Consider the following 20,817-nt stretch of genomic DNA (forward strand, 5'->3'; position numbering starts at 1 on the left):
CATTCTCGAGAATTTTCCAACACTACAAACAGCATAGAGTTGTGACTTCTTTCAAGCCAACCTCTTTAACTTATTGAGCAACGGATAGAGCATAGTTTTGGCAGCCAATTTTATCCCTTTCATCGATGCAAAATCCCAAATAAAGCTAATAGCTTTTTCATTTAGTATTTTTCATTCTGGTGGGATATGTTATGTGCCATTAGAGTGAAAACTTAGTCTAAAGCTAATAGCCTTCTTTGACCAGATCTGTTATTAAATTTCGTTTGAATTTGATGCAGACCAGTGAATCGGTTTTAATTGTCACTTATTTTCTAAACTTTAAACTATTCTAACTTTGTTATTTATAAATGTATTTTTATGAAATTTTAGTAACTGCTATTTGGAGGTACCCTGAATCCAGTGAGACTAATTTTTTAAGAGAAAAAAAATTGTTAATAATAATTCTCTATTTTTTACTAAGTAAAAGGAGCATAGTATGCCTTGAAAATTTGAGTAAACCTCATAAATTTTTTCTCGAAGAACATTTTTTATCACTTTACATTTAAGAAAGTTGTTGGAATTGGTTAATTATGGATTTGCATTTATACAGGGTGTCCAGAAACTCTCCCGACAAACGAAAACTAAAGTTTCCTCATATAATTTTAAGACAATTTACCCCAATTCATCTTGTCCAAAAATGCTTTCTAAGGGAGCTATGGTTTGTTTTTTAACCAAGAGGATTATTTACCGCGCTGTATTGCTTGTTTGCAATTGGTCCAACCGCAGGCAAGTTTACTTCACTGTTATAAAATTTTGACACTAATGACTTTTATCAAATTTTGACACTAGTGACATTTCATAGGTTAATTAAGTTATATCGGCGATTTTTGTGTTTTCTGTGTTATTCCTTTCATTTTTAGATTGTTAGTCTATTTTTATATAAAAAGCAGTTGTTTTTGGAACTCTTTAGCGACGTATTAATTTAATATAATATTTATGGATTACCGTTGAGGGCCGACTAGATCAACCAAAAAAGAATATGTAGGTATTTGGTTATTATTCTAGTGACTTTCTTGGGTGTGAATCTGTCTTTTTAGTTTACTCCTCCTGCTTAAAAAATAAACATTAGAGGTTTTTGAAAATGGCGCCTAGTGATTAGTTTTTTTAAATACTCTAGAACGTTTCTATTTATAAAAACGAAAACTGGTACGCTTATTTGCCCTCCAGAGATGAATTGATTCCATCAATTATGCATTTCTAGTACCGGTCATAGGCGTCAGTTTTGGGTAGGTTCACGGTTATTTTAACACACAACTTTTTTACCTTTAACTGTTAATCCTTTGTGACACTAGATTATTAAATTGCGAGGTATTCTGGTACTAAAAGGTACTCATGCTTTAAGTCGGTAGGATACACCGTTTTCTAGAAAAATAGATTTGAAAATTTTTTGTTTTTCGTCATCAAAGTTAATATTTGTTACACTAGTTGGCTTTGAATTGTCAACAGAGTACTTTTTAGTACTAGAATACCTTACAATTGAATAATCTAGTGTCACAAATGCTTAAAAGTTAAAAGACAAAAACTTATCTATATTTATTATACACACAGCGCTTAATTAATGGAACATCTTAAAAATGGGACATGTTAGATGTCTCGAATTTCCTAAACCTGCTGCCCGATTTGACTGATTTTTTAGTATGTCATAGCCTTATTATTTAAGAAAATCGATGTAATAATATTGTTGCTAGACAGGTGAATGTCATTTTATACCGGGTGTAACAATCATACTGTGTTTTTTCCTTAAAGTTCGTAACAGCCTGTGGAATACTCTCGCATATATAAAATATTCAAATTAAAACTCAATTGTAGTCCTAGGCTTTATTAACATTTTCTTTTTTGATTCATTTGCTTATGTTGGATAATAAAAAAGTTGGTACGTTAACAACTAGCCACGTTTTTCATCAATAAATCCTCATTTTCTGCTTAGTTCAATAGACAAGCCTAATGTAGGCTATGAGAAATTACCATTTTAATAGATGTCAAATTGTTTACAGTCAAAAAGTGTCTGGTTTGTTGTGAAAATTAGTAGATTTATTATTTAAAGTTTCAAGTAAGTCTGTATTTTTTTGTTGTTTGGTGGAAATGGAACGCGCTACAAGAAATTTGACCCTCGATGAGTGTGTTCAATCTTACATATAGTCTAAGAGCTGGGAGCGGATTTTGTGCGTGATAAGTAATATGAAAAAACTATACGGGGATATGTTGAATTAGTTGTGTACATGACTTTCACCAACGGCCGGAAACCAGAGTTGGGGCCGAGGGTAGTTATAAGGGGTCAAAGTCGCGGTTTTTATTATTTTTTTTTGTGGCGCTCATGATGGAGATAGTGCACCAAAATTTGGGAGTAAGTAGGTTATGACGTAACTAAGTAAAATCTTCAGGGGCGGAACGCTGCTTGGGGTACAAAGGGGTGGTAGGCAGGGGTGAGTATAAAAATATATGGGGTTTTTTTTGCCGTTCGTGATCGAGATAGTGCACCAAAATTTGGGAATAAGTAGATCATGACATTACTAAGTAAAATCTCCAGGGGCAGAACGCTGCGTGGGGGACAAATGTTGTGCCGGGTCGCAAAAAAGAATAATACACATTGCGACTTTGACCCCTTAAAACTACCCTCATCCCCAACTCTGGTTTCCTGCTCTGGGGATTTTACTAAGTCATGGTCTACTTATTCCCAAATTTTGGTGCACTATCTCAATCTATCACGTCGCAAAAACCCCTTATATTTTTTATATTCACATCTACCCCCATCCCTTTATCGGCCACGCAGCGTTCCACCCCTGGAGGTTGTACTTAGTTACCTCATGACCGACTTATTCCCAAATTTTGGTGCACTATCTCGATCATGAGCGTCACAAAAAAATAATAAAAACGGCGATTTTGACCTCTTATAACTACCCTCATGCCCAACTCTGGTTTCCGGCTCTGAGGATTTTACTTAGTTATGTCATGGTCTACTTATTCCCAAATTTTGGTGCACTCTGTCAATCACGAACGTCGCAAAAAAACCCCTTATATTTTTTGTATTCACCCCTGCCCCACCCCTTTGTCGGCCACGCAGAGTGCCACCCCTGGAGATTTTACTTAGTTACGTCATGACCTACGTATTCTCAAATTTTGGTGCACTCTTTCGATCATGAGCGTCACAAAAAAAAATAATAAAAACGGCGACTTTGACCCCTTATAACTACCCTCATCCCCAACTCTGGTTTCCGGCTCTGGGGATTTTACTTAGTAATGTCATGATCTATTTATTCTCAAATTTTCGTCCATTATCTCAATCACGAACGTCGCAAAAAACCCTTTATATTTTTTATATTCACCCCTACCCCCACCCCTTTGTCGGCCACGCAGCGTTGAGCCCCTAGAGATTTTACTTAGGTACGTCATGACCTACTTATTCCCAAATTTTGGTGCACTATCACGATCATGAGCGCCATAAAAAAAATAATAAAATCCGCGACTTTGACCCCTTATAACTACCCTCGGCCCCAACTCTGGTTTCCGGCCGTTGTTTAAAGTCATGTACACAACTAATTCAACATATCCCCGTATAGTTTTTTCATATTACTTATCACGCACAAAATACGCTTCTATCTCTCCGACTAATAGCGAAGGACTTAGCTACCATGCTGTCGGCTCCGTATATTGGTAACAATTTTTTGGTAATGCACGATAATGCAAGGCCTCACGTTCACAAACTCTAATCGAATATTTACAGCAGGTAATTCTTCGGACTTTGAATAATTGGCCATCGCATAGTCCAGATCTTAACCGGATCGAACATTTGAAGACATAAGTGGATAAAGGTAATATGTATCATCTTTTGAGAAAATTGTTTTATTAGGTTTTTGTTCTTATAATATGTTGCCTTTTAAAATTTTAAAATAACCTATTTTTAGCTAAATAAAAATAACAGGAAGGTATTAAAGCAATATGTCCCACTAGATTTTCGAATTCTAGTGGATAAAGGTATTATGTCCAAAATCGCATTTGGACATAATACCTTTATTCATGTGAAATGTGTAAATATGGAGAATTTTTTCTACTACTTTAAAGATCTGCAAACAAACACTTCAAATCAAAAGGTTCATTTTCGTGTTACGTAAACTGGATAAGAGTGGACGAATTCGGCTTCTATCTCTATAAGACATAGATACCTTAATGACTACATGCGATTTCAGCAAGTAGATTTAAGAAAAAAAAGGACAGCACATCTGACCACAACTAAATATAGACCAAGAAGACTGGAAAATAAAACTGGTAGTTTGAGTTTGGAAAAACAGGGAACTTTAAGAGACCGAATAAAATTTGTTCCCGAAGAGTATAGATCGTTTTATGAAAACGCGATAGAGGAAAATAAAGAAAATCCCAAAAAGAAAAGAAGAACCTACTAAAAAATATGTTTTTATTAATTTTACAGTTTGTATTGCCATTTTTTTGACAATAAATGCTCATTTTTGATACTTAACTCTTTTATCCACTTAACCCTAACATTTTTTAATTATTTTTACTATGTGGATAAAGGTAATATGTCCACAAAATTTAAAATATTTGGCTTAAAGGAACTTTTTTTAAATTCAATTTAAAGTGTGAAAAAAGTACCTTCAAATATTTATTTAAAAAAGTGTAGTAATGCAAATTTATAAAATAAATAACTAACTTGGAACAAAAGACATTAAAATGCTCATTACTCAAAAACATTATTTTGTGACATATGACCTTTATCCACTTATGTCTTCATTTGTGTGACATAATTTGCAGAAGGGTAGGACAGCGTTTGTCACCTCCTAGAACCTCACAAGAGGTAGAAACAGTAGCTCTTACTAATCTTTGAAATGATATTGATCAAGACCAAATAGTAATTATAAAATTACATATCTCTTTTATTATCGAACATAAGCCAATTATTTAAAAAACAAAATGTTAAGAAAGCCTAAGAGTACGATTGAGGTTTAACTTAAATATTTTATATATGCTAGAATATTCCACAGGGTGTTCCGAACCTTAAGGAAAAAACACAGTATGATTGTTATACCCGGTATAAAATGACACTTACGTCGAGCAACAATATCATTACATCGATTTTCTTAAATAATAAGGCTATAACATACTAAAAAGGTCACTCAAATCGGACAACAGGTTTAGGAAATTCGAGACATCTAACATGTCCCATTTTTAAAGTGTTCCGTTAATTTTGCAGCTGTGCGTATTTATAAAGACATTTATGCATTAAAATAACCATTGACCTACCCAAAACGGACGCCTCTGACCGAAGACCGGTTGAGCTATGAAAATTAAATTTGGTGGGTTTTAAGAGCTAGTTATTGTGCATTTTTTGACATACAAATAACAATTTTTTATTCATCATTGGCGCGCCTACGGGTAATGGTCTGAATTTTTTAAAGAAGAAAATAGTACGCCACTGAGATATTTCAAATTAAACATTATTTTTGTATTCCACGTTTAAATTATGATAAAGATCCTTTCTTGTCTTTTTTTCATATGGTGCACCGTTTTTATGCAAAAAAATAAAACATCTTCGTGTGTATTTTTCATTTCTTAATACATTATCAAGAATTCTCCAATAAAAATTCTCCAATATAGTAATACCAAACTAGAACAATAACAGAAAATATTACTAAAAAGATTTAAACTAGGTACAAAGCTACACTATCTGTTCAAAATTACCTCCTTTAAATGTGACAGAATAATTTTATATTCACCATTGACGCGCGTACGAGTAATGGTCTGAATTTTTTAAAGAAAAAAATAGTACGCACCGAGATATGTCAAATTAAAAATCATTTTTGAACTCCTTGTTCAATTTGCAACAAAGAATCTTTCTTGACTTTTTTTCATATGAGGCGCCGTTTTTATACAAAAAAATAAAACATCTTAACCCTTACAAATTATTCGAGGTAGTTTCGAAATGCATAGCATAGAAACTTATTACAAATACTTTGTAAACGTCAAGATGTTTTATTTTTTTTGCATAAAAATGGCGCCTCATATAAAAAATAGACAAGAACGACTTTTTGTCGTGAATTGAAAGAGGGATTTAAAAATTATTTGTAATTTGACATATCTCAGTGGCGTACTATTTTTTTCTTTAAAAAATTCAGACGATTACCTATACGCGCGCCAATGGTGAATATAAAATTAATCTGTCACCTTTAAAGGAGGTAATTGTGAACATTTGTTGTAGCTTTGCACCTAGTTAAAATCTTTTTAGTAATATTTTGCAGGGTTGGAAAAAACCCGGGTTTTTTTTAAAAGCCCAACCCGACGGGTTTTTAGGGTTTTTTTCGGGTTTTTTTGGGGATTTTCAGTTTTTTATTTAGATTTGATATATAGTTTCTGCTCTATCAAAAGTTTTACAAAAATTATGAATTGTATTGCAAAAATAATAAAATAACAAAATATGCTTACAAAATAAAGCAACTTGACATAAATAAATACATTTGGCATCACTGGCCATCAGTGCATCAGCACCTGCACTACGTCATTTGCCTCCACGCCAACAGCCGGATAATGGGGAATCACCGATATTTCTTCGGGGATTTATTTATATTATTTATTCAACCATTTCACCTTTTTGCAAATACTATGGATCCCAAATACATAGGAAGACGACTTACAGGGGAAGAAGAGGAAACAGTCGAACAATGGGTTGCATCGAATCTTTCTGATGAGTTTTTGGCAGTGATGTTATCAATCAAGATTAAGGATACATATATGTTCCCCGCAACACTTTTCAAAGAAGAACTTGTCAAAAAATTCTCAACAAAGAAATGGTGGAAGCTGATATCAATAAAAAATAAAAAAACAAATAAAATACCAGATGAATTTTGTATTTATATGTTATCTTTGTTCTCATGTCCAGCTTTATCTGCATCCATTGAGTGGATTTTTTCTTCATATGGATTAATATGGACTAAGCTTCGCAACAGATTAGGTGCCGATAGAGCTGCAAACTTGGTAAAAATATATAATCATTTAAGAACCGAGTCCTCGTCCTCCACCGAGTCTAACGAATAACGAATGGGAATTGGGAATGTGACAAAAATACAGATTCTGATTTTCCTGATAACTAATATGCTTTGCTGATGCTTTGTTTAACAAGAAACTTGTTTATTTTTTTATTTGTCTATATACCATGTTTAAAATAAGTGTTTTATTAGTTTAGTTTCAGTTTCTCTCGTTTTGTATTCACCTACTGCTTACTTCATGGTATTTATGCTAGTTTTTGTTTTTATTCAGAAAGAAATATATGTATATGATGTTATCAATGATGTTCATTCAACTGAAAATTTGCTATTTTTGGAAAAACCCCAAAAAACCCAATAATAGTGGGTTTTATCAATTGAAAAAACCCGAAAAAACCCACTGGGTTTTATAAGATGGGGAAATTCTATGCCAACCCTGATATTTTGTGTTATTATTCTAATTTGGTGTTATTATATCGGTGAGTTCTTGATAATGTATTAAAAAATGAAAAATACGCGTGAAGATGTTTTATTTTTTGCATAAAAACGGTGCACCATATGAAAAAAAGACAAGAAAGGTTCTTTATCACAAATTAAACGTGGAATACAAAAATAATTTTTAATTTGAAATATCTCAGTGGCGTACTATTTTTTTCTTTAAAAAAATTTAGACCATTACCCGTAGGCGCGCCAATGATGAATACAAAATTGTTGTTTGTATGTCAAAAAATGCGCAATAATTACCTTTTAAAATCGACCAAGTTTAATTTTCATAGCTCAATCCGTCTTAGAGCAATAAAAAATTGGCAGTTTGAAATAACAATTTCAACACCCCGTATCTCGGAAACTAAGCATTTGCGGACGTACAGCTGGTTCCTAAAAAAACTGATACCACTCTTAGTAAGATTTGATCATTTTGAGCAGTGTATGATTGGTCTGACATTATATTATATTTATTATGATTTAGCAGTGACAGTGACAGTATGTAAATAATAAGTATTTATCCTTCAAAATATAATAAATTAAATATAATTAAACTCATATTCATTATATCACACCTCATCAAAAGCTTTTTACAAGAACATAGTCAGCGATTTTGATATGGCTTAGAGCCAGACTACATCAAGATCGCCTATAAATCGGGCTGGTAATTGCCTTGCAGCGAGACCAAAAACAAAAAGAAGAAGAAGAAGAAGAGAGTACACTGCTCAATTTTCTACAAAATACGCTTTAAGAGTCGTATCAGTTTTTTTTGGAACCAGCTGTACATTTATAGAGCAAATTGTCATTATTTTTTCATGTAGAATGTAGAACTACGCATTAAAGTATTTCATACTTATTTACTAACACCCTGTAAAGCAATATATTGAAGTGATATTTTCGCCAAAGTTTATACTTGTCCTTAAAAGAATGTTTCAAACTAATTTTCCAGAATCCTATTGATTTTTCGAATGATCCCATCTCCTGCCAGTAACTGTAACAATGTTCTGACCTATCAGATAAATATATTGAATCGCCTGCTCTTTTGTTCTAATATTTTTATACTGTACGAATATTATAAAATACATTACAAAGATATTGGTAGTAGCCTAGATTTGGCTTCCAAAATTGTTGGCTTTGATCTACTTTTTCTAAGTTTTCTTTTAGCTATGTGTGTTTACTACTGTTATTTATATTTTCACAGTGCATTGTGTGTCAGAATGGTTATGGTTACATAAATAGTTTGTGCATGTAAAATCAAAAGTAGAACTTCAACATTTTACTGCAGTGCTATGGTTTAAGGGTCATTTCAATTTATCATGGAATATTTTCAAATTGCATAATTTATTATGGACTATTTTCAAATATGTAAAAAGTAGACTTTAAAAATGTTGGTACTTGTATTTACATATAGCAAATAAATGTTGTGCTACTTCATGAAAAAATACTATATTTAGTATTTTAGTAATAGACCGGGCAGTATCGTCGCCCCCGCTAGCGAAATTATTCCGATTCGATTTTTTTGCACAAACTTACTCAAAAAGAGGTCCTTATAACATATCCACAGGGTGCCGGGCGGTGCCGTGGTCGAAAAAGTGTTTAAACAATTTTTTAAAACAAATTCACAAAAATAATTTTTTCATTTCGAACAATATTTTTTCAGATAATTTGGGTCATTCTGAGCAAGAACTCAATTAAAAATTATTATTATGGAATTCAAAAAGTGACCGAATCAAGTTTCAAACCCCTTCTTCGAGGTCTTGAAGATATTTTTGTCATTATTTTATTACAAAGCTGCTATTTTTAATTATTAACAATTAGCGCTATGGTCCAGGATTTACCGTCGCCCCCTTTAGTGAAATTATTCCGATTCGATTTTTTGCACAAATTTACTCAAAAAGAGGTCCTTATAACACATCCACAGGGTGCCGGGCGGTGTCGTGGTCGAAAAATTGTTTAAACAATGTTTTTTAAACAAATTCACAAAAATAATTTTTTCATTGCGAACGATTTTTTTTAGATAATTTGGATAATTCTGAGCAAAAAAGGCCTCTTGTGATTTTTCTCTAAAATTGATTGTTGTCGAGTTATATGGCCATTTTCGCATTTTTCAAATTTTAAATCGCGTATAACTCGACAACAATCAATTTTAGAGAAAGATCACAAGAGACTTTTTTTGCATAGAATGTCCCAAATTATTAAAAAAAAATTGTTCGAAGTGAAAAAAATATTTTTGTGAATTTGTTTAAAAAGTTGTTTAAACAATTTTTTGACCACGGCACCACCCGCCACCCTGTGGATATGTTATAAGAACCTCTTTTTGAGTAAGTTTGTGCAAAAAATCGAATCGGAATAATTTCACTAACGGGGGCGACGATATATCCTGGATTATAGCGCTAATTGTTAATAATTAAAAATAACAGCTTTGTAATAAAATAATGACAAAAATCTCTTCAGGACCTTGAAGAAGGGGTTTGAAACTTGATTTGGTTACTTTTTGAATTTTATAATTTTTAATAGAGTTATTAAGCCATGAAAATGGCCATTTTCGCATTTTTCAATTTTTTATTCGCATATAACTCGATAACAACCAATTTTGGAGAAAAATGACAAGAGTCCTTTTTTGCTCAGAATGGCCCAAATTATCTAAAAAGAAAAAAATTGTTCGAAATAAAAAAATTATTTTCGTAAATTTGTTTAAAAAAAATTTTTAAACAATGTTCGACCACGGCACCGCCCGGCACCTTGTGGATATTTATATTATAAGGACCTCCTTTTGAGTAAGTTTGTGCAAAAAAATCGAATCGGAATAATTTCGCTAGCGGGGGCGACGATACTGCCCGGTCTATATGTAGTGTTAAATAAACAATTGTTTCAAAAGTTATGCATCACCTAATATGCTCATTTTCATAGTTGATTTTTTCATGAACATATTACCGAATTACACTAATTTTCTAGATTTTTCTTCGGTATTTACACCGTTGGGCAAAGGTTTACTCAAACTTTTTTTTTGTACCTATACCGGGTGGAAGGAAAGAAATGTTTTTCTTATGTTAAGTTTGAGACACCCTATTGGGAAGAAAAGGTACAAAGGATCATGTTTATAAGGTCGGATTTTATTTTCAAACCAAGTTGGTACATAAACCTCTATACAATGTATTCTGTTAGAATGTAATTGTACGATGGATTTTGCATACAAATATACAATCTTAAGATTCTATTGGCAAATTATATGAATTATAATTGCCAGAGATTTCTGTGGTTTAAAAAGTAATGACAAAAAATTTTTCGTTTTAAAATAAGTTTAAACTCGATATACCAGGTGATTGATTAGTGTGGTAAAGCTCAGTAGATCCGTTGTAGTAATAGATAGCAATAAAAGTTAATAACAAAAATTGTAGCCAACTTTGAGCTTCACATTACAAAATTAGTTAAAATGTTACAGGGTGTTCGATAACATAGTGGAAGACCAAACTTATGTTCTTTTTTTTTTTAATGGAACACCCTATATTTTATTTTATATTCGAAATTCTCTTAACTTCTCCATCACAAAAATATAAAGGTTTGTCATGTTATATAGGGCTTTTACAAAGTTATAACCAATTTTCTATCAATATCGTAACAAGTTAAACTCCCTGTATAAATAAAAATAAGCACAACAGCAATGGTTTATTGGTGCCATATTTTTTTGTTGATTGTGAAAATTTTTAAGAATTGTTGATATAGTCGGTTCGCTAAACTGAGACACAACTGGCTAGTGATTTTAGTAAGTAAATTTGCCAATTTCGTAAAACTGGCAAAAAAATAATTACTAAATAGTTAATAATTAATAAATAGTTAGTAATTTTACCAATTTTGACAAAATTGGCCAAAAACAAAAAAAAAACATAGAAGATTGGTTATACCTTTGTAAATACCCTGTATAATATAACAAACCTTTATATTTTTGTGGTTGGGAAGTTAAAAAGATTTCGAATATAAAATAAAATATAGGGTGTTCCATTTAAAAAAGAACAAAAGTTTGGTCTGCCACTTTGTTATCGAACACCCTGTATTATTCTAACTAATTTTGTAATGTGAAGCTCAAAGTTGGCTACAATTTTTGTTATTAACTTTTATTGCTATCTATTACTATAGCGGATCTACTAAGCTTTATCACACTAATCAATCACCCTGACTTTGTCTCTACCTATACAGGTGTGCTGCGCAGTAATGAACGCAACCTGTATCCAGAGCCGGCCCGTGGGTAATATTTCGCCCGTGCGAATTACTATTGTGGCGCCCCCCTAGGGGGCAACTGGTTTTCAAAAGTTCCACTTTATAGGAAAATCATGGTTGTAAAAGTAAAGTAGTATACAACATGTTTTATTTGAACTTAAGTTGACAAGTTATACGATTATATTTTATTTAAAAGTCCTGAATACAGTTTGGAAAATGGTTATACAAATTTAATGACTATAGTTATTTATTATCACCTCGACACCGTAAGGTACAAAAGGACGGCTTAAGTAAGTATGTAGTAAGGTTATTTATCAAATGTAATAATGAAAAAATAGTTTTAAATTAATAAGAATTGAACTTGAAAATGAATCAAACTTGAAAATGGCAATGTTGAGCTTTGGACATAAAGTGGTAGGCCTTGTAAGGCAATGAGACATGACATTGTGTTTTTATGGTTTAAGTTTAACAAAGTTAACTTTCCTAGATTTTCTCTGGGCAAGTTCATTTACAATTGCATTAATATCAATATTCTCGAGCACTGCAAACTCAATTGACATCAAAGCTAGTTACACCAATCTGTCTTGCGACATGGAAGACCTCAGATAATTTTTTACTATTTTCAACTTGGAGAAACTCCTTTCTCCACTCGCGACAGACACTGGGAGAGTAAGAAGGATTCGCAGTGCTACACACAGGTTAGGAAAGTTCTCCACAAATCCGTTGTCTGCTAAGTAGCTCAACATGTCAACTGGGCATTTGATTTTGCCTTTGTCTTCTTTTTCGACATTCTGAATCATGCTGTTGACAAGTTTCAATTCAGAATATAGTTGAAGACCATCAATGTCACTGTGCTGGCCATCAGTGAGAGCAGTGTGTAAATCCTTGCATCATTTTAATAAGGTTTTGTCATTACTTGTGGTCTTTGAATGTAGAAATCCAAACAGTTGGTGATAGTTTTGAAGCTGCTCAAATCTGTCTCCTAGAGAAGAGATACACTCATCCAAGACCGCGTAGAAGAATTTAGTTTTGAACACGATCTCAGGATCAAGAACTGTTTCATCACTTGATTCATAAGAAATAATTTTCTTTTTTTTTTCTCGGCCGCAGTTCACTTTCTTTAGGGAATGCTGGGTCAACTACAATCATTTCGGCCACTTCCCTGCAATCGACTAATATTCTGTTGAATCCTGCATAACTCTTTGTTTCTTGAAAAAATTGCTTCGTTGAAGAAATCAAAGCAACAGAGTTTGCTATGTCCATGTCAACCTCTTGAAGTTTCTTGCTTATGAAGTTGGAAATCTTTCAACTTTTTGGCCAAACTTAAAGCTGTATTTCTTGCATATGCGTCTAGCCTTTTTTGGTCTTGACTACATTCAAAAAGCGCGTCATAGATTTCCCCAAGCTGATATCTCAGTGGCACAACCGCATTATTAATTCGAGTCTCCCACCTAGTCTCACTCAAAGGTTTCAGGGTCAAGTTTGTTACGTGTTGTTTCAGAACATCCCAACGATGTGGTGATCCTGCGAAGAAATTTTAGACCTTCTGGATGATTCTGAACATGAAAATTATTTGTCTATAATAAAATTAAAACTTACTAAGGCTTTCTGAAATATTACTAATTCATCATAAATGAATGAATAATTGGCTTAAAATTACATAATTTAAATAATTTGTCGCATTTTAATTTTTTTGGGGTAGGGAGAAATTCGCCCCAAACCCTTGGTGCCCTGTTCGGACGCACGGCTCCCACGGCCCTCGGGCCGGTTCTGCCTGTATCAGCAGCCAGATGGCCGGTACGGTGTTCAAGGAAGCATAGGGAACAATATATTAAAGAATCAGCTGTCTTAAAATACTTTCTCGAAAACGTTGCTAGTTCTTAACCACAAAGAAAACAAATAATAATCCCTCAAGCTAGAACTATTGAACTATCTCAGACGATCATGCCAACTCAAATGTTTCATGTTGATCTTTTTAGTGAATCTTTATCACCTTAATTGTTATGGTAAAGAAGACACGGATTTCAGGGTTAGAAAACAAAAAGTACTTGTACAAAATTTTTTCACTTATGTATAACATGTTATTTATTACATTGTTTTTATTTTATTTAAGGTCTCCCCGATCCCTTTGCAAAGATATCTGTCGATGGCAGTGGACAGTGCCACTCTACGGAGACTGTAAAGAATACATTAGATCCAAAATGGAATTCTCATTATGATTTGTATATAAGTAAAAATGATAGTATCACAATTTCAGTTTGGAATCACCGCAAAGTTCATAAAAAGCAAGGCAGTGGTTTTCTAGGATGTGTTCGTATAGTTAATAATTTAATACAAAGGCTTAAAGATACTGGATGTAAGTATTAAACATTTTGATCTTCCTTTTACTAATAAAAGGCAGATATCGACCACTGTTATTTTTTAAACCTTGCCCAAGTATACTTTTGCTCTCAGAGCATCATCAGGGTTATTTAGTCAGAAAGGAAGATATCCCAGAATGTCGACATTTGTCTAAAATTAACGATACAAATAACAATTAAAACACACTGGGCAAAAGGACAACGACAAAAGGATTAAAATATTTAAATGCAGCTACAATGGTACCTCCAACTTCGAAGAATGTAGCAGCAATTAAATATTTTAATCTGTTAGATCTTTGTCCAGTGTGTTTTAATTATTATTTGTATCGTTAATTTTCAACAAATGTCTACAACATTCTGAGATATCTTCCTTTCTGAATAACCCTAAATAACCCTGATGATGCTCTGAGAGCAAAAGTATACTTAGCAAGATTTAATAAATAACAAAGTTGCCTTTTATTTCTAAAATTCATATATAGGCGAAGAGATAAAGCACTAAAATCGGCCTTACCTCCGAAAAAAAACGACAAGACGAATCTTAATAATTCCTTTTGCATTCGATTCGTGAATTTGCCAGGAAACTTTGTGACCTCTAGCCATGAGATAATATTGAAAAACTGCATATAGTACATTATTTCACGGTTTTTGCTCTAAATTTTAAAGAACCGCTTGGATTGACATGAAATTTGGCATACGCATAGCTTACATGTCAAAGAAAAAAGTGATATTGTGCCGATGTGTGCTTTTGCCCTGGGGGTGACTTTCACCCCCTCTTGGGGGTGAAAAAATATATGTCCAAAACAAGTCCGGAAATGGATAAAATGACTAATTCTAAGTAACTTTTGTTCTATACAGCTTTTTCACCAAGTCAACACTTTTCGAGTTATTTGCGAGTGAATATGTTCATTTTTCAACAAAATAACTACATTTTTAGACGGTTTTTCGCAAATAACTCAAAAAGTAAGTATTTTATCGAAAAAAATGTTCTTAGCACAAATATACCATGTAAAAAAATTTAAAAAATGGTGTACGCGTTAGGTCTCTGGACCTCGTAGAACCAGAGTTATAGCAAATGAAAAATAGATTCATATTCACCAAATTTCAAATAGAATATTTCGATGTGAAATATCCAAAAAATTAAGCACTTTTTGGGGAAAACCCATTATAACTTTTTTAAGGTGTTTAAAAAAAGCTTTATTTTTGTTTTTATAAAAAGTTTCTAGCATTAAATTAAGCAAGTTACGCTCAAAATAAAGTTGGTCCCTTTTGTTTTTGCAAAAAAAAAATCGGGAAGACCACCCCCTAATTAGCAACTTAGATGAAATTAATCGTTACCTCTCCACAAATTATTTTACTTATGTTGTGTTTATATGATCTGTAAGTTTCATCGATTCAAAGTGCTTATTTTTGAAAAAATTTGGTTTTAATGTAAAATTTTAAAAAATTTTAATTTTGAAAAATATGCTTCCTTTCAAAATAACTTGAAAATTGTTATTGCTTTTCTGAATATCATGTATTTCTTTGTTTTTCTGTTAGACAAAAATTGATTAAGATTTGGTGTTTCTAAATTTGCATACATTCGTGATCAGTGACTCGTTCAACCCCTTTTAACTACAGCCCTTTCAAAAATAAGGACTTTGAACCGATGAAACTTACAAAGCATATAAACAATACATACACGAGTCAAGAAACTTGTGAAGTCGTAACGATTAAGTTCATTTGAGATACTAATTAGGGGGTGATTTTCCCGATTTTTTTACCAAAAAAAAGGGACTAACTTTATTTTGAGCGTAACTTGTTTACTTTTGATGCTATAATTTTTTTTTTAAAACAAAAATGAAGCTTTTTTAAACACTTTAAATAAGTTGTAATGAGTTTTCCCCGAAAGGTGCTTCATTTTTGGTTATTTCACGTTAAAATATTCCATTTAGAATTTGACGAATATGAACCTATTTTTAATTAGCTATAACTCTGCTTCTACTAGGTATAAAGACGTGATATATACACCATTTTGTTAAAATTTTTACAGGCTATATTTTTGCTAAGAACGTTTTTTCGACAAAGTACTTACTATTTGAGTTATTTGCGAAAAATCGTCTAAAAGCGTGGTTATTTTGTTGAAAAAATGAAAATATTCACTGGCAAATAACTCGAAAAGTATTGACTTAGTGAAAACCACCCCCCGGGGGAAAAGCACATATCGGCACAATATCACTTTTTTTCTTTGACTTGTTAGCTATGTGTATGCCAAATTTCATGTCAATCCAAGCGGTTCTTTAAAATCTAGAGGTTTTGCAATATTTTACCGTTAAAGAACGTAAAGTAAAACCTCGATATAACGGACCTCTATTTAACGGACTTCGGATATAACGGAGAAAAAAATCCGCTCAAATGTGAAAAAAATTGAAACGTCTCTGTATTTTACAAAGAATTTCAATAAAATTTTTATTATAGCATAATGCGGACATATTTCTAATAATAGTATAAAAAACAGCAAACTTCAAAAGTGCAAACAAAACTTTCAAAAAAAAGTTTTTGATTAATTTTAAACGTATTTTTGTATAACGGACTTTCGGCTTTAACGGATAACCCGTCCCCCCAATTGGTCCGTTATATCGAGGTTTTACTGTACTAATACACAAAATACATTCTTAAAGTGCATCTCAAACAGACAATAAAAAAAATTCAGAACTCGTCAATAATTATCGGCGGCAATGAGTTCAATTTTGTTACTCGGGGTTTTTGGGGTCGCTGAAACCGAATATGATATAAGTGATCTCCGGAGTAACTGGTGCCCAGGGTACCTACTGTTTACCTCGTCTTAGGGAGGTTTCGGCAAAAAGTTTATTAAAAAATTAGTCAAAAATCAGTATTGGGGGGGGGGGTTTGGGGTCGCTAATGACGAATATGACATCGGAAGTGACCTCCGGAGTACCTGGTGCCCAGGGTAGGTTTACCTAGTCTTCTGGAGTTTTCGGCAAATTCATTAAAACAGTCAAAAATCATGACCCGTGGATTTTTGGGTTGCTGACGACGAATATGACATCGGAAGTGATCTCCGGAGTACCTGGTACCCAGGGTACCTACTGTTTACATCGTCTTCGGGAGTTTTCGGCAAATTCATTAAAAAATTAGTCAAAAATCAATAGTCAAGAGATAAACAGTAGGTATCCTGGGCACCAGGTACTCCGGAGATCACTTCCGATGTCATATTCGTCGTTAGCGACCCCGAAAACCCCCCAAGTAATGATTTTTGATTAATTTTTTAAATTTGCCGAAAACTCCACAAGACGAGGTAAACAGTAGGTACCCTGGGCATCAGGTACTCCGCAGATCACTTACGTCATATTCGTTTTTAGCGACCCCAAAAACCCCCCGAGTAACAAAATTGAACTCATTTTCGTCGATAATTGACGAGTTCTGAATTTTTTTTATTGTCTGTTTGAGATGTACTTTAAGAATGCATTTTTTGTATGCAGTTTTTCAATATTATGTCATGGCTAGGGGGTCACAAAGTTTCCTGGCGCTTTCACGAATCGAATGCAAAAAGAAATATTAAGATCCGTCTTGTCGTTTTTTTTTCGGAGGTTCAGTGCTTTATTGCTTCGACTAATATTAGAGCATTCAACCATATCTTATTTTTATCTTCATTCTTAAAAAAAGGCAAGATAAATATATTGTGTACTATGATTTGGTTTATTTTTTAGATCAATGTCTGGATCTCGGAAAAGCAAATGCAGAAGATGAACCAGTGAAAGGCCAAATAATCATATCGTTACTTTCCAGAGATGGACCTTGTGGGGGAACCCCACTGGCAATTGTGGGTCCTCTAGGCGATCTTAGAGGACCCACAGACCATGAAAATTCTAATTCTAATACTACAGCAGAGCTGCCACCTGGTTGGGAAGAGAGGAGAACTCCAACCGGCCGTTTATACTATGTCAACCACATCACAAAGTCGACACAATGGATTCGACCACAAAGCAATGGAAAATTGAGAACAAACAGGCCTAGAATAAACAACAATAATTCAAATGTTAATGTCGATAATAATAATGTGGAAACTAATAGGTCAGTACTTATGTACATTATTTTTATATAAAGTGTTGGTGTATGGATTTGTTCACAATGTTCTGTCGTTTTTTTTTCTTATTTTTGCAAAGAAGCTTTTCCAGTTTAATATCTTTTCTGTTTTCTCTATTATTGATGTTTACGATCGTATTTCGGCTATTTATCTTATTATTATATCTAATCTATATTGGAATTAAACTGCCAAGTTGACAACCAGAAAACCCGAGATATCAAATACAGAGGGTCCATCAGGGTTGTAAGCTGTACTCTTCAATGTTTACATTGGACAGCTATTTAAAGAAACGCTCTCAGTTTCAATAGAGAGTATATCTATTTATGGATAAATTTTCCATAACTTACAGTTTGCGACGATACAGTAATAATGACGGATAATAATAATGATTTCCCTATAATTTAATAAATAATAATAAAGACTATTAGGTCTGGATCCCGCGTATGAAAAAAAAAGTTGATTAATAGCAAGCTGAAAATTTGTTAATAGCTTAAGGGTGTCTAGTCGGACAAACTTTGATATATGGGAACACTGGAACAGGGGAAGTTTTAATTGTGGAACAGGCTAAAAATTTGGAACGGTCAGACCACGAAAACGGCACATGTATTTTGTCCGACAGAACAGACTTAAACTCTCCGAACAGAGATTAAACTCTCATGCAAAAATCAGACTGCTATTTATCACCAAATGGGCGTTTTAATGAGTGGAACATGTAGAATATGTCAAATGACAGGTGATAATAGCAGTCTGATTTTTGCATGAGAGCTCTGTTCGGAGAGTTTAAGTCTATTCTGTCGGACAAAATAAATGTGCCGTTTTCGTGGTCTGACCGTTCCAAATTTTTAACCAGTTCCACAATTAAAACTGCCCTTGTTCCAGTGTTCCCATATATCAAAGTTTATAAGACTAGACACCCTTAAGCTATTAACAAATTTTCAGCTTGCTATTAATCAACTTTTTTTTCATACGCGGGATCCAGACCTATATGTCGACAATACAGCATCGAACTATTGGTTGTACATCAGGAAAGATGTTCCCTGAAACGGAGGGTTCATTACTGGCCATTCAGGATCAGGTTATATGAACCAGAAATTACCTGAAATATATCGTCAAAGACCCTCAGGTTCAAAACGACAGTTGCCGATATGGATGTCAAGCCCAAGAAACCATCTAACATCTTACAGGGGCTGCCAGGCATTTGTTGCAACTGAATACAAGGAACGGCATGACGCAGTGGGAAAAATCCTTCATAAAGAGATAGCTACCAAGCTGGGACTTCTCCAAACGGACCATCTCCCATATTATCAATACGTCCTTGAGAGTATGCTTGAGAATGGCAACTACAAGCTATACTAGGACCGCACTGTGCTCACAGACCAAACAGTGGCACATAATAGACCAGATCTCGTACTAGTTAATAAATTAACAAGACAAACAACACTACTTGATGTGGCGATACCTAACAACAATAATCTACATGCAATCTACATACAATGGAGAATTCAAAGTACCCAGACGATACCTATTATTATGTCTACTACTGGAGTCATTCCGAAAAACCCCATCGAAAGCATAAAAAGGCTGGGTCTAAATGAACATCTTTACAAGCCCATGCAGAAAGTTGTACTACTCGCAATGGCCAGATGTGCACGAAAATTTTTTGAGACACACCTGCATACCAAGTCACCTAGGGCTCGATAACACGGAAAGAGTCCCACCAGAGCTCAATCCTTTTGATACCGTAGGTATCTGGGATGAGTCAATTTTCCCCTTAGAGGATGTCTGAAGATGAATTTGAAGAAAACTAATTGCATGATTATGACTAAATCAACAGATGTAAACATTCAATTAATTACTTTAAATAGTGTATTTGAGAGTGTGGAAACCTAAAAATCCTTAGGAACATGGATAACATGAAATGTAGACTAAACCAAACAAATCAAAACTTATATTGAAATAGCATTGCATCATTAATTTAACTTAAACAGTTTCTATGTTGCCGGGATATAAGGTTAGAATACCGCCTAATAATTCTTAGGTGTTACGTGTTCTTTACTCTTTTACGGCTTAAAAGCGTGGACACTAAAACAAGTGCATATGAATAGTTTCTATGTTGCCGGGATATAAGGTTAGAATACCGCCTAATAATTCTTAGGTGTTACGTGTTCTTTACTCTTTTACGGCTTAAAAGCGTGGACACTAAAACAAGTGCATATGAATAAGTTTGGCCGCCTTTTCTCAGAGATTTGGTGTCACAGAAGAATCTTAGCAATATCATGGATTCAAGGAGTGCAAAACGTGAAAGTAACTAAAAGGATAGGAAAGAAAGCGGAAATTAAGTTAACTATAAAAATACGAAAACTGTATATCCAGGCTTAAGAACCTGAGGGATGGTTTGAATGCAGCAGTGCAGAACTATTTCGAGCGGTGGTCAACAAGGTCCGTATAGCCATGATGATTTCCCTCCTTCCATAGAAGATGAAACTTAAAGAAGAATTTTGAATTTTTGTATTCATTTCACGAATCCTGAAATCTTTTTTCTTTTCTTGTCACTGTTTTTTGTGGTACCATTTATTTTTTTGAGTATCTGTTACTTTAAATGCTGCTCTAATAATATATGTTTATCAGTCTTTCAACTATTTTTATT

At 33.5% G+C, this 20,817-nt stretch overlaps 1 protein-coding gene across 1 annotated transcript in view; it reads left to right on the plus strand.

The window, feature by feature from the left end:
* The window catches only part of LOC114339927 (E3 ubiquitin-protein ligase SMURF2), a 135,513-nt gene that overhangs the window by 25,988 nt on the left and 88,708 nt on the right, over positions 1-20,817 (plus strand). Inside the window, exons 3-4 of the mRNA XM_028290612.2 lie at positions 13,840-14,082; positions 17,794-18,157. Coding sequence (XP_028146413.1) covers positions 13,840-14,082; positions 17,794-18,157 — 607 coding nt within the window. The remainder of the gene's footprint in view (positions 1-13,839; positions 14,083-17,793; positions 18,158-20,817) is intronic.

Source organism: Diabrotica virgifera, chromosome 3, assembly GCF_917563875.1.
Source record: "Diabrotica virgifera virgifera chromosome 3, PGI_DIABVI_V3a".
Lineage (NCBI taxonomy): Eukaryota > Metazoa > Arthropoda > Insecta > Coleoptera > Chrysomelidae > Diabrotica > Diabrotica virgifera.